The 15,844-nt window shown below is 39.5% G+C and overlaps 1 protein-coding gene across 1 annotated transcript; it reads right to left on the bottom strand.

Moving 5' to 3' along the window:
* Positions 1-11,391: 11,391 nt before the first annotated feature.
* Positions 11,392-12,551, bottom strand: LOC107458663 (uncharacterized). The gene is made up of 2 exons (XM_016076884.1): positions 12,213-12,551; positions 11,392-12,138 (listed from the first exon to the last, which is right to left on the bottom strand). The coding sequence occupies exons 1-2, from the start codon at positions 12,549-12,551 to the stop codon at positions 11,392-11,394; spliced, it is 1,086 nt and encodes a 361-aa protein (XP_015932370.1).
* Between the last annotated feature and the right edge of the window lie 3,293 nt (positions 12,552-15,844).

Genomic DNA, 15,844 nt, shown 5'->3' with positions numbered 1-15,844 from the left:
AAATCCCCGGCAACGGCGCCAAAAACTTAGTGCACGAAATTGTGATCATCAATGGCGCCATCAACATGGTACGCTCAATTGTAATCTCAACTCTATATCACAACTTCGCACAACTAACCAGCAAGTGCACTGGGTCGTCCAAGTAATAAACCTTACGCAAGTAAGGGTCAGTCCCACGGAGATTGTTGGTATGAAGCAAGCTATGGTCATCTTGTAAATCTCAGTCAGGCAGATTCAAATGGTTATAGATGATTTATGAATAAAGCATAAAATAAAGATAGAGATACTTATGTAACTCATTGGTGAGAATTTTAGATAAGCGTATGGAGATGCTTTGTCCCTTCCGTCTCTCTGCTTTCCTACTGTCTTCATCCAATCCTTCTTACTCCTTTCCATTGCAAGTTGTATGTTGGGCATCACCGTTGTCAATGGCTACAGTCCCGTCCTCTCAGTGAAAATGTTCAACGCGCTCTATCACAGCACCGCTATTCAGCTGTTAGTTCTCGATCATGTCGGAATAGAATCCAGTGATTCTTTTGCGTCTGTCACTAACGCCCCACAATCGCGAGTTTGAAGCTCGTCACAGTCACTCAATCCTTGAATCCTACTCAGAATACCACAGACAAGGTTTAGACCTTTCGGATTCTCTTGAATGCCGCCATCAGTTCTAGCTTATACCACGAAGATTCCGATTAAGAGATCCAAGAGATATCCACTCAATCTAAGGTAGAACGGAGGTGGTTGTCAGGCACACGTTCATAGGTGAGAATGATGATGAGTGTCACGGATCATCACATTCATCAAGTTGAGGAACAAGTGATATCTTAGAACAAGAAGCTGAATTGAATAGAAGAACAATAGTAATTGCATTAATACTCGAGGTACAGCAGAGCTCCACACCTTAATCTATGGTATGTAGAAACTCCATCGTTGAAAATACATAAGAACAAGGTCTAGGCATGGCCGAATGGCCAGCCTCCCAAAGAGGGTTCAGTCATAAAAACATGATCAAAAGATGATCCTCAGATCTAAAGTGATCAAAAGATGAAAATACAATAGCAAAAGGTCCTATTTGTAGAGAATTAGTAGCTTAGGGTTTACAAAGATGAGTAAATGACATAAAAATCCACTTTCGGGCCCACTTGGTGTGTGCTTGGGCTGAGCATTGAAGCATTTTCGTGTAGAGACTTTTCTTGGAGTTAAACACCAGCTTTTGTGCCAGTTTGGGCATTTAACTCCCATTCTTGTGCCAGTTCCGACGTTTTACGCAAGAATTCTTGAGCTGACTTGGAACGCATGTTTGGGCCATCAAATATTGGGCAAAGTATGGACTATTATACATTTTCAGAAAGCCCAGAATGTCTACTTTTTAACGCAATTGAGAGCGTGCCAATTGGGCTTTTGTAGCTCCAGAAAATCTACTTCGTGTGCAAGGAGGTCAGAATCCAACAGCATCTGCAGTCCTTTTCAGCTTCTGAATCAGATTTTTGCTCAGGTCCCTCAATTTCAGCCAGAAAATATCTGAAATCATAGAAAAACACACAAACTCATAGTAAAGTCTAGAAAAGTGAATTTTAACTAAAAACTAATAAAAATATAATAAAAACTAACTAAAACATACTAAAAACATACTAAAAACAATGCCAAAAAACGTATAAATTATCCGCTCATCAGGGATCCTGTAGGGTTCACAGATTCTGAGGTGTCAAAGAATTCTGGTCCCTACACCTTTCTGGTGTTTAAATGCCTTCTCTGTGCCATTTCTGGCGTTTAACGCCAGCTCTGCTGCCTTTCCTGGCGTTAAACGCCAGGCTGATGCCCCCTTCTGGCGTTTAACGCCAGCCAGACACTAGACACCCTTTTCTGGCATTAAACGCCAGTCTGTTTGCCAATTCTGGCGTTTAATGTCCAGAATGCTGCCATGCTGGTGATACGTGAAAATTAGAATTCACGTACAACCGGCAAGTATATCGGGTTGTATCAAGTAATAAAACTCACTAAGAGTGAGGTCGATCCCACGGAGATTTGTAGATCAAGCAACTTTAGTTAAATGGTATATTTAGTCAAGCAAACATGGTTTTAATTTCATGAGATTTGTGATTTTTTAATGTAATTGAAAAAATTTAAATAGCAAGCAATTTAAAGAAGTAGAATAAAGAAGGAAAATGAAGGTAAATAGCTGAAACTTAAAATGCAAGAAATTAAAGAGTGCAGAATTGTAGAGAGCAGAAAAGTAAATTGTAAGGAATAGAAAATAGAGTGTAAGTGACGGAATGATAAATTGCAAGAAAATAGAAGGGAATTGGGTAGTGGGTATTCAAAATAACTAAAGAACACAAGAGATGAGAATTAATGATGGAGAGATCATTAGGGATCAGAGGTGCAAATTGTCATGAATTGACTTTACTCAACTCCTTCTCAATCATGGGTATAGATCCATGACGGATTGTGGATAATTGAATTCCAATCTCTTGGCAACTCAATTTCTCTCAACACAATCAATTGCCACTCTCATGATCTAATTTGTCATGAGAAGAGGTGAAGTTTAAATTTCTAATCCAAAGTCACACAACTTCCAGGATCTCAACTAAGGGAGGTTACATCTCACATACCAACCCAAAGTGTATTGATCAAAGAAATTGTGAAAGGAGAACTCCAAACTAAATTATATGGATTCTTTCTCAAGTTCACCATACAATTCATGTAGATTCAATCCTCCTCTCGAATGTAATTGAATCCGTGAAGAACAAGAGTTTCCTCTTGGATGAACCACTTGAATTGAGAAGGAAAGGATTAGTTGTCAACCCATTCAAATAAACAGAGCTCCTCCCCCTAATGAAAGTGGGGTTTAGTGAATCATAGCTCTAAATTCAACAACAATTGCAAAAGTAGACATTAAAATCAAGTAGTCAAGAAATGAAGAATGAAGAAGAAGTTCTTAAAAAACTGAAAGTTGAAAGTTACAAGAAAAACAAAATAGCTTTCGGGTATCCTCCCGAAAGTGAAGAATGCTGTAAAAGTTCAAGTACTGGAGTGAAATGTAAAAGTATAAAGTAAAAGTCTCTAAGAAGTGGAAGGAAGTCCTGCAAGTACAAAATTATACTCAATTTATACTATTCCTAAAACTCATTTGGAGGTCCTCAATTGGGTTTGGCAATGTGGGCTTTTCCCTTGTTAAGTTCCTGGTCCAATGAAGGAAGTATTCCCCTTTGAAGAGAGTGTAGAGAGCAAGAGCAAGTCCTCATCAATCCTGGCTCAATTTGGGCGTTACTGGTAAACACGCCAGCTTTATGCACGTTGGCAATGTGCAAGAAATTTCCTGGGCACCAGGCTTGGTGTTTCGGCGTTGCCAGCCTAAGTTGTTTCTAAACACTTGGCCCTTTCTGAACTCAGTTTTGGTGCCCAAAGTTGCCTCTGGTTTGAGTTTCAATTTTGTACTTCACTATACACTATTATACATGGTTGGAAAGCTCTGAATGTCAGCTTTCCAATACAACTGAAAGCATCTCAATTGGATCTCTATAGCTCAAGTTATGCTCCTTTGAAGATGGCAAGGTCAGGCTGCCTGGGTTGGGCGTTGGCAACTTGGTGAACACGCCAGTGACAACGCCCTTAATGTCTGAGGCTCTAAATGAAGCTGGCTTTTGAACCTTCAGATGAACTTTAATCCCATACTATGATATATGGTTGGAAATCTCTTGATGTCTACTTTCCAATGCCACTGATTCACTTCATTTGTAGTTTTCTAGCTCAAGATACACGTCATTAAAGAGGGCAATGTCAAGCTACCTGGGCGTTGTTGCCCACGTTGGTGTCAAACACGCCAGCAACAACGCCAGGCTCTCCTCTTATCTTTGCTTGGGCGTTGTTGCCCACGTTGCTGGCAAACACGCCAGTGACAACGCCAGGTTCTCCTCTCCTCTTTGCTTGGGCGTTGTTGCCCACGTTGTTGGCAAACACGCCAGAGATAACACGCAATCACCTCCTCTGGTAGCTTCATGGCGTTGCCAACTTGGTTCCCAAGTTGGCAACGTGCAATGCATCTTCCTCCAGGCTTCTTGAGTGTTGTTGCCCACGTTGCTGGCAAACACGCCAGTGACAATGCCAGGTTCTTGGAAACTTGGCTTGTTGGGCATTGTTGCCCACGTTGTTGGCAAACACGCCAGAGACAACGCCCAACCTCTACTCTCAACTTCATTTCCTTGTTTTTGGGGCTTAAAGATGACTCTGATTTGAGCTTCCATTTCATGCTACATTATGGACTATTGTATATCGTTGGAAAGCTCTAGATGCCAGCTTCTCAACACAATTAGAAGCATATGAATTGAATCTTTGTGGTTCAAGTTATACATCCTTGAAGAGGGAAAGGTCAAGCTGCCAACTCTGCTGAATACACACTTAGCACGTTGCCAACTTGGTTTCCAAGTTGCCAACGTGCTGTTCCTCCTGGCAGCACCAAATGGGCGTTGGCAACTTGGTTTCCAAGTTGCCAACGTGCTGTTCTTCTTGATTGCATCAAATGAGCGTTGCGAACTTGGTTTCCAGGTTGCCAACGTGCTACTCCTCCTTGCTCCAAGATCTCCTTGCACCATTGTCTTCTTGCTTCATCACCTAACGTAAACCAAGGAATTTTCCTCAAAGTTTTGCCATCTTATGCAATAAATTTCAATGAAATCATTCACCTTAACTTGCATATAAACTTCTTGGATCATTTGCATAGATTATGCCAAATTTCACTTAGTTCTTGGTTCATGAATGCATGGAGGAAAAATTCACAAAATTGCTCATTTATTTCAAAGAAAATGATGAAGCTAAGCTAAAACTAACTAAACTAACTAGTTAAAATGGCAAATATGCGAATGCATCACAACACCAAACTTAAAATGTTGCTTGTCCTCAAGCAAGAGAGAAAACGAATTGATAACAGAATTTCAGATGCAAAAATTAAATATCTTAACAGAGAGGAATTTCTTTTAAGAGAACTATCATCCTTAGTTGTGTAGTCACTTGTTCAATGCAAATGATCAGAGCTAATTCATTTCTTTATCAAAATGCTTGCTTTAAGACTAGTTAGATTTATTAGACTCCTTTTTCACAACTTGGCACATAATCCTCAACTAATTTTTTTCTTTTCTTTTCAGTTTCCTTTGCTTTAATTGAGCTAAAAATCTTGTCTTAAGGCGGCTCTTTAGCATAAGCTTTCAATCAACAATCCCAAACCAGTTGGTTTAAGTTGTTAAGTGTTGAAACACTCTTAAAGATTTACTAGCTCAAGCCTCTCTCCTTAACACATTTAATCACAGGCATATAACTTTGAGGTTTTATTTGGATAGTGGTGTCCAGCACCTCTTTGGGTTGCTAAAATGTTCTGTTATGGAGCTACTTTTGAATGGGGTTTTCAATCGATAATCCCAAGTTAGTTAACTCAAGTTATCGGGTGATGAAGCACCCCTCGGATTTACTAGCTCAAGTATATCTCCTAACATCAATCACCACAGACACATATCCAAATTTGGTCATTGATGCCTAGCTTTTCCTTTTGTGTTTTCTCCTTTTTTTCTCTTTTCTCTTCTTTTCTTTTTGTTAAGGACTTTTGTGCTTTAAATTTCTTGAGCCTTGTAACCTTCAACCAACTAGTATTGTATAAGCAAGCATCTTCTTAATTTCTAGAGCCCTAATTCATTTACAAAGAAGGCATGTATACTAGCACTTTTTATGGTACAACTTTATTCTTTCTAAGCTAAATTTCTCTCTGTTCTTGTTCAAATTACATCTTTTATTCAATTATCAAACAAAAGGACTTAGGACAAACATACATTCCATACATGATGTAAATATGAAAATGCATAATGTAAACATGAAAATGCATAAAAGAGAAATCTTAGAAGGTATATCATGTTTCAGACACACATATTCTTTATTTATTGAAATGCTTAAAGGAAACTTCACCACCTTTAAGCTTTGGGTTCCTTTCCTTTGCTTGATTCTCTTTGCTTTCCTTTGCCTTTTGGGTCCTCCATTCTCTTGCTTCTTATTTCTCCTTGCTGTTTTGTTGTTGATCCTTCCTCTACTTTTTTCCATATCCCTGAGCTCACCATCCTATCTTTTAGCATTCCAATGTTGAACTTCACCCTTGAGATTTCCTGTTTCTCTAATACCTTGTGTGCTTCATTGAATGTTTGGATTTTTGGGTTGAGCACTGGGAGTGTTCCACAAATGTAGCTGAGTTTTTCTTGAGTGCACATATCATACTCAATTCTATCTCTGTGTCTAGCCTCTTTAAACATTCTGTTTTCATTGAATTCTCTGTAAAGCATATCTTCTCTGTTATCCATCCTTTGAAGAAGCTCCCTTTGTTGAGCTTGCTCTTTCCTCAACTGAACCTGCTCCTGTATTACTTTATTCATGGATCTTTCATATTCAGCAGTTGAGTTGTTGATGGCTTCATACATCTTGGTGTATTGCTCTTGTTGTAGTTCCATCATGTGCGTTTGATATTCCCTCTGCTGATCCATCCATTGAGCTTGGGCTCCTCTTTGTTGATCCATCAATTGCCAAAGATCTCTTTGTTGTTGAGCTTGCTCATTTTGGCTTCTTTGAATTTGTGAGTATTGCCCATAGATTCCTTCTAACGCGGCTTGGAGTTGATTCATGCTCAATGCAGCTGGTTCTTCTTTATCTTCTTGTTGTTCTCCTTCTCCTTGCTCCCCTCCTTCTTCTTGCTTCTCCTCTTGCCTTGCTTCTTTCCTCCTATTTCTTCTTGCTAAAGGCTGCCTCTCTAATTGGATTGTGGTGACATACTCCATTAATTTCTTGGTGATGGGTTTCCCAGTGGAGACTATGTCTGTGGAATCAAATTCTTTAAGTGGTACTCCAGCTTCTTCACATAAATGCAAGATAGTGCTAGGATATCCTAGCCAGCTATCTTTTTGAACACCTTCGGTTATGCTAATGATGTTCTTGGCTATGGTTTCTCCCACATCTATCTCCCCTCCTTTCATTATATAGTGAATCATTATAGCTTTGTTCAATGTCACCTCTGAGTTGTTTGAGGTGGAGATTAATGATCTACTTACTATGTCATGCCATCCTTTTGCTTGAGGTATGAGATCACCCTTTCTGAGTTTGAGTGGTTGTTTGTGTGAGTCCAACACCCAGTCCGTGCCTACTTTGCATAAATCACTTAGAACGTCCACATGTCTTGGGTCATATTTGACCCTCTCCTCATAGCTAGGTTGCTTAAACCGTTTTAGTTTGGTTTTTAGCACTCTATTGATGGTGTCTGGGCTAAAGGGAACTACCACCCCTTGTACATAACTCAAATATGATTCTTCCTCATCATCTTTCTTTATGACATTGGCATAAAACTCATGGATAAGAAGCATACTTACAACTTGGGGTTGGTCACAGAGAAGCTCTCATCCCCTTTTTCTAATCACTTTGTGTATTTTCGGGTATTCTTCATGTTTTAGCTTGAAAGGCACCTCCGGAACAATATCTCTGCTCATTATCCAATTAAAGATGTGTCCATGGTTTTCAGATTTGAACCTTCTTTCATCAAATGTGGGTTGCTCTTGCATGGGTTGCTTATCTTTCTTCTTCCTAGCTCGTGATGATGAGGCCATTGAATTGTGATGGCCGAATCTTCCCAACACCAAACTTGAAGCAATGCTTGTCCTTAAGCATACAAGAAGTGTAGATGAGTGAGGCTTAGAATGATAGGCTTATAAGGTAAGAAATGAAGGCTTGAAAGTGATTGAAAAGGAGTTGTGGAGTGGAGATGGTACGGGTGGTCTAAAGGCCAAAGTTTGTGAAACAAGTGTGAATAACAAGAGGAGTATTTTCGGATGAGTTGGTGAAGTATGATAGTGGTCTATATATAGAAGTGAGAATGAAGTGAGGTGTTGTTGGGGGGTTCAACGTCACTTTGCAAGGTGGAAGCATTGTTTTAATGGTTTGGTTGTGTCATGGGAAGTATGAATCTTCTAGCCAATGCATGTTGAGTTGTTCTTCCCAAAGCACAAACTCCAAGGCACATGTGACTTCCTTTTTTTTCTATGTGCATCCGTGAACTCCTCTCCCAAGATTCTCCATCACTTCTTTCTTTCACTTTCCTGCAACAAAATTCAAAACTTTGAGATTCTTGAAATGTCTTGACTTGTGCTATCTAACTTTTAATGAAATGCTAATGCAACATTAATTAAAATGACAAGGATTAAATCTAAAGGTTGCTTTTATATGCCCAAAAATAACTACTTTTTTTTCTAGCATTTTGTGCATGTGTGGACACCAAACTTAGTTTATGACTAAGTGTTGCAAAGAAAACTTTGTATTTGCTTCAAGGTTGGCCACACCAAGCTTAGTGCCCTGCATACACTACATGCTATTTTATCTTTATTTGCTTAGATGTATATGATGCAACCTATTATTGATTACTTAAAACATAAAAGTAAAAGACTCCTGTGCATGGGTTGCCTCCCATGAAGCGCTTGTTTATTGTCCTTAGCTTGACAATGCGGCTCCCTTGCTCATGCTAGCCATAGTATAGTCTCTTCTTTGCTCCAGGGGCCACCAAGATAAAGTTTCACTCTATGCCCATTGACTGTGAAGGTCTCTTTTGATTTCTCATCAAGTAATTCCACATAGCCATGAGGAGATACTTTGGTGATGGTGTATGGACCATTCCATGTAGACCTCAGCTTCCCAGGGAAAATCTTCATATTGAGTTGAATAGCAACACCTTTTGGCCTGGTTCGAATGTTTTTGGAGAGATTCTCTTGTCATGCCACCTTTTTGCTCTTTCCTTGTATATTCTGGCATTCTCATATACCTCCAGTCTGAATTCTTCCAATTCGTTGAGTTGTAATAACCTCTTTTCTCCTGCTGCTTGAGTATCTAAATTCAAGAGTTTAGTGGCCCAAAAAGCCTTGTGTTCAAACTCCACAGGCAGATGGCATGCTTTTCCATACACTAGCTGAAATGGAGATTTCCCTATGGGTGTTTTGAATGCTATCCTATATGCCTAGAGTGCATCATCCAGCTTCCTTACCCAATCCTTTCTTATTGTTCCCACAGTTTTCTCTAAGATCCTCTTTAGCTCTCTGTTGGCAAGTTCTGCTTGCCCATTTGTCTGGGGTGATAGGGTGTTACCACTTTGTGAGTTACTCCATATTTATGGAGAAGAGAATTCAATTGCTTGTTGCAGAAGTGGCTCCCCCCAATCACTTACAAGCCCCTTTGGCACTCCAAATCTAGTAAAGATGTTTTTCTTTAGGAATTGCAATACCACGTTGGTGTCACATGTGGTTGTGGCTATTGCTTCAACCCATTTTGAAACATACTCCACTGCCACCAAAATGTATTTGAAAGTGTAGGAAGGAGGGAAGGGTCCCATGAAATCTATTCCCCATAAATCAAAGAGCGCCACCTTTAAGATGAACTTCTGGGGCATCTCATTCTTCTTTGTCAAACCACCTGCTCTTTGGCACTCATTACAGTGGCTCACAAAATTCCTGGCATCCTTAAGATGGATGGCCAGTAGAATCCACTTTGAAGCACCTTTGTTGCAGTTCTTTCACCTCCAAAATGGCCACCATAGCTAGAGTTATGACAATGCCACAATATGTCCTTCATCTCAACCTCTGGCACACATCTTTTAATCATTCCATCTGGGCATCTTTTGAATAGGAAAGGTTCATCCCAAAAGAATAACTTAGCCTCATGTAGCAGCTTTTTAACTTGTTGTTTTGTATACTCTTGTGGAATGCTCCTTCCTGCTTTGTAGTTGGCCATGTCTACGAACCAAGGAGTCTGTTGAATTTGCAAGATGTGCTCATCTGGAAAACTTTCATTCACAGGTTGAGAGATGTCTTGACTTGTCCCTTGTGGCAATCTCGATAGATGGTCAGCAACTTGATTCTCACTACCTTTCCTGTCCTTTATCTCAAGACATCTAATTAACCTTGGTTTGGCATCCTGTTTTGACATGAGATACTTAAGAGCAGCATTGTCAGTGTAGACTAAAATTTTAGATCCAATCAAATATTGCCTAAACTTATCAAAAGCATATACCACAGCTAATAACTCTTTCTCTGTTGTGGTGTAATTTCTTTGAGCTTCGTTCAATATTTTACTTGTATAGTAGATAACATGAAGCTTCTTTTCCTTCCTCTGCCCAAGCACAGCACCAATTGCAAGATCACTTGCATCACACATGAGTTCGAAGGGTAATCCCCAACTTGGGGGTGTGATGATTGGTGCTGTGGTGAGCTTAGCTTTTAGAGTTTCAAAGGTATGTTTACACTCATCATCAAAGAAAAATGGATTATTCTCCACTAGCAAATTGCTAAGTGGTTTTGCTATTTTGGAGAAGTCTTTGATGAATCTTCTATAAAACCCAGCATGCCCTAAGAAGCCTCTAACAACTTTCACATTAGTTGGTAAAGGAAGTTTTTCTATAATTTCTATTTTTGCCTTGTCAACCTCTATACCCTTTCTTAAAATTTTATGACCAAGAATAATTCCTTCAGGTACCATGAAATGGCACTTTTCCTAGTTCAAAACCAAATTGGTTTCTTGGCATCTTTTCAAGACTAGGGTAAGATTATGCAAGCAAGTATTGAAGGAATCACCAAAAATAGAAAAGTCATCCATAAAGACTTCAATGAATTTTTCTACCATGTCCGAGAAGATTGATAACATGCATCTCTGAAATGTAGCTGGAGCATTACATAATCTAAATGGCATTCTTCTATATGCGAAGACTCCAAAGGGGCAAGTAAATGATGTCTTCTCTTGGTCCATAGGGTCGACCACTATCTGATTGTAGCCAGAATACCCATCAAGAAAACAATAGTAGGCATGGCCAGCTAGTCTTTCAAGCATTTAGTCAATGAAAGGGAGGGGAAAGTGATCCTTTCACGTGGCATCATTCAGCCTCCTATAGTCAATACACATTCTCCACCTTGTCACTGTTCTTGTTGGGATGAGCTCATTCTTCTCATTGACAATAACAGTCATACCACCTTTCTTGGGTACCACTTGCACTGGGCTAACCCATGGACTGTCAGAGATAGGTTAGATGATCCCAGCTTTACACAACTTCAGCACTTCCTTTTGAACAACCTCCTTCATTGTGGGGTTCAGCCTTTTCTGGGGTTACACCACTGGTTTAGAATTTTCTTCCAAGAGTATTTTGTGCATGCATATGGCTGGGCTTATACCCTTCAAATCATCAATGGTCCACCCTAATGCACCTTTATGAGCTCTCAATACTCCAAGGAGTTTTTCTTCTTCTTCAACACTCAATGTAGAGTTGATGATTACTAGAAAGCTATCCTTTTCACCAAGGAATGCATATTTAAGATGAGACGGTAGTGGTTTTAACTCTTGTTATGGCGCCTCTTCTTTCTTGGCTTCCATTGGTTCCTCTAGTGCTTGCAATTTGTTCTCTTCTTGTTCTCGGATGTCTTGGACTTCCTCCTGTTTCACTTGATGGTTTACTTTAAACACTTCTTCAACCAACGCATCCACCATATCAATCCTCATGCAACTCTCTTTCTCAGTGGGGTATTGCATTGCCTTGAAGACATTAATGGTCATTTGCTCATCATGTACTCTGAAGGTCATCTCTCCCTTTTCCACGTCAATGATTGTTCTAGCTGTGGCCAAAAAGGGTCTACCAAGAATAACGGAGTTGCTCCCCTCTTCATCCATATCTAGGACTACAAAATCGGCTGGGAATATAAAATTTCCTACTTTCACCAAGAGGTTCTCAACTACACCATTTGGTATTTTGATGGACCTGTCAGCAAGTTGGAGTGACATCCTTGTGGGTTTAAGCTTTTCAATCATCATTTTCTTCATCATGGTAAGAGGCATCAAGTTAATGCTTGCTCCCAGGTCACAGAGTGATTTATCAATGGCTATATTCCCAATTGTACAAGGTATGAGGAAAATGCCTGGATCTTTAAGTTTTGGTGGCAACCCCTTTTGAATGATGGCGCTACACTCTTGAGTGAGAACCACTGTTTCTTTTTCTTGCCAACTTCTCTTCTTGGTGATCAGTTCTTTAAGAAACTTTGCATATAATGGCATTCGTTCCAAAGCTTCAGCCAATGGAATATTAATTTCAAGTTTCTTAAAGATTTCCAAGAATCTTGGAAATTGTTGGTCCTTTGTCCCTTTGTGTATGGGTATGGAAGCTTTGGTACATAAGCTTTCACTCTTTCATTCTTGTTTTCCTGCTGTGGCTTCACATTCTCCTTGTTATTGTGGTGGCTATCTTGAGTGGATGACTTGCTTTGTGGCTTCTCATCTTCTTTGCTTTTTTGAGGTGTTGATGCCTTTTCTTCATCTTGCTTATCTACCGTGTCTTGCTCCTTGAGTTTTGTTGCTTCCTTGTTAGAATTTTCTCCGATTACTTTGCCACTTCTCAACTGTAGAGATTTACATTCTTCCCTTGGGTTGGGTATTGTATCACTTGGGAGGATGTTAGTTGGCCGTTCAGCTTGTTTGGCCAATTGTCCCACTTGCCGTTCAATGTTCCTCATGGTGGCTTCATATCTCTCTTGTCCTTTGATCAAGGTTTGAGTGGACTGAGTAATTGCTTGTAGGGCTGCCTCAAGACTTGAAATCTTATTTTCATGATGGTCAATTGGTGATATGATGGGGGCTGATTGTTGTTGTTGGAAGTTGTTTGAAGGGCTGGTGTGGTAATTTTGTGGGTTGGATGTTGGTACGGGAAAGTTATTTTGATGAGTTTGTGGATTGTTGTGAGGTGGTTGATGTGTGTTTTGTGTTTTTTTTTGTATTGGTTAGTGTTGTTAGGATTGTGATTTTGGTTGTTTGTGTTACGGGCATGGTTGGGGTTATTGTTCTTTTGCCAATGATTTTGGTTTTCACCCCACTTCAGGTTAGGGTGATTTCTCCAGGATGGGTTGTATGTATCGCCATGAAATTTGTTTTGAGAAGAATTTGAAGTATTCTGCATGTACTGAACTTGTTCTTGTGGCTGTTCAACAGTAACTCCTTCACCTTTGCCCCATTCAAGTGAATGTTGATTTGCTGCATTTACTTATGCTAGTTGGAGGCCATCCATTCTCTTCGTCATCATTTCTATTTATTGTTGGATTTGTTGGTGCATTAACTTATTCTGTGCCAATATAGTGTCAACACCTTCAAGCTCCATCACGCCCTTCCTTGGGGCTGAGTTATGATGCCTCTCTGATGAGTAATAGTACTGATTGTTTGCCACAATCTTAATGAGGTCTTGAGCCTCTTCAGCAGTCTTCATCATGTTGAGTGATCCTCCTGATGAGTAGTCTAGTCCCTTCCTCGCTTCTAGATTTAAGCCTTCATAGAAGTTTTGGAGTTTAACCTATTCACTAAACATGTCAGGTGGACGTCTTCTCATTAATGCTTTATATCTCTTCCAGGCTTCATACAATGACTCCCCTTCCATTTTCTTGAAAGTTTGGACCTCTGTCTTCAATTTGATGATCTTTTGGGGTGGGTAAAACTTTGCTAGAAATCTGCTCATCAGATCATTCCAATTGTTGATGCGTTCCTTGGGGAATGACTCTAGCCATTGAGTGGCTTTATCCCTCAAGGAGAATGGGAATAGCAGCAATTTGTAAACGTCTGGATGCACTCCATTTGTCTTCACTGTATTACATATCCTCAGAAAAATAGATAGATGTTGATTTGGGTTTTCAAGAGGTCCCCCTCCATAGGAGAAGTTATTTTGTACTAAGGTGATGAGCTGAGGTTTCAACTCAAAATTGTGGGCATGAACATTTGGGGTGGCAATACTGCTCCCACAATGTCTTGGATCAGGGATGGTGTAAGAAGATAACACCCTTCTAGGTGGTCCATAATTGTTAGCAGCTCCTTCAGGTGGGTTGTGCATGTCGTCCTCCATGACTTAATCCTCCCCCTCTAATTCTTCTTCACCAACTATCTCCTTTCCTCTTTCTGCTCTCCTTATCCTTCGGAGGGTTCTCTCGTCCTCAATATTAAATCTATTTGCCCCTGACATACACAAACAAAACCAATAACACAAGTGAAACACTCTATTGCTAGAGTGGAGTTGAGGTTGGTAAAACAAAGTATCAAACAGTTAATGGGTTTAACAAGAAAAGAAAAAAATGCTTAATCTAAACTACTATTCACTTAATCATTGTCAATCTTTTCCAATCCCCGGCAACGGCGCCAAAAACTTGATACGCAAAAATTAGAATCCACGTACAACCGGCAAGTATACCGGGTCGTATCAAGTAATAAAACTCACTAAGAGTGAAGTCGATCCCACGGAGATTGGTAGATCAAGCAACTTTAGTTAAATGGTATATTTAGCCAAGCAAACATGGTTTTAATTTCATGAGATTTGTGATTTTTTTAACGTAATTGCAAAAATTTAAATAGCAAGGAATTTAAAGAACTAGAATAAAGAAGGAAAATGAAGGTAAATAGCTGAAACTTAAAATGCAAGAAACTTAAATGACATTGAAAATAAATTGCAAGAAATTAAAAAGTGCAGAATTGTAGAGAGCAGAAAAGTAAATTGCAAGGAATAGAAAATAAAGTGTAAGTGACGGAATGATAAATTGCAAGAAAATAGAAGGGAATTGGGTAGTGAGTATTCAAAATAACTAAGGAACACAAGAGATGAGAATTAATGATAGAGAGATCATTAGGGATCAGAGGTGCAAATTGTCATGAATTGACTTTACTCAACTCCTTCTTAATCATGGGTATAGATCCATGACGGATTGTGGATAATTGAATTCCAATCTCTTGGCAACTCAATTTCTCTCAACCCAATCAATTGCCACTCTCGTGATCTAATTGGTCATGAGAAGAGGTGAAGTTCAAATTTTTAATCCAAAGCCACACAACTTCCAGGATCTCAACTAAGAGAGGTTACATCTCACATACCAACCCAAAGTGTATTGATCAAAGAAATTGTGAAAGGATAACTCCAAACTGAATTATATGGATTCTTTCTCAAGTTTACCATGCAATTTATGTATATTCAATCCTCCTCTCGAATGTAATTGAATCTGTGAAGAACAAGAGTTTCCTATTGGATGAACCATTTGAATTGAGAAGGAAAATAGTAGTTGTCAACCCATTCAAATAAACAGAGTTCCTCCCCCTAATGAAAGTGGGGTTTACTGAATCATAGCTCTAAATTCAACAACAATTGCAAAAGTAGACATTAAAATCAAGTAGTCAAGAAATGAAGAATGAAGAAGAAGTTCTTAAAAATTTGAAAGTTGAAAATTGCAAGAAAAACAAAATAGCTTTCGGGTATCCTCCCGAAAGTGAAGAATGCTGTAAAAGTTCAAGTACTGGAGTGAAATGTAAAAGTATAAAGTAAAAGTCTCTAAGAAGTGGAAGGAAGTCCTCCAAGTACAAAATTCTACTCTATTTATACTATTCCTAAAACTCATTTGGAGGTCCTCAATTGGGTTTGGCAATGTGGGCTTTTCCATTGTTAAGTTCCTGATCCAATGAAGGAAGTATTCTCCTTTGAAGAGAGTGTAGAGAGCAAGAGCAAGTCCTTATCAATCCTGGCCCAATCTGGGCGTTACTTGCAAACACGCCAACTTTATGCACGTTGGCAACGTGCAAGGAATTTCCTGGGCACCAGGCTTGGTGTTTGGGCGTTGCCAGCCCAAGTTGTTGCTAAACACTTGGCCCTTTTTGAACTCAGTTTTGGTGCCCAAAGTTGCCTCTAGTTTGAGCTTCAATTTTGTGCTTCACTATAAACTATTATACATGATTGGAAAGCTCTGAATGTCAGCTTTCCAACACAACTGAAAGCACCTCAATTGGATCT

This window comes from Arachis duranensis, chromosome 7, assembly GCF_000817695.3.
Source record: "Arachis duranensis cultivar V14167 chromosome 7, aradu.V14167.gnm2.J7QH, whole genome shotgun sequence".
Lineage (NCBI taxonomy): Eukaryota > Viridiplantae > Streptophyta > Magnoliopsida > Fabales > Fabaceae > Arachis > Arachis duranensis.
Note: the sequence above shows the minus strand (reverse complement) of the source record. Positions and strands in the feature narration are given on the sequence as shown.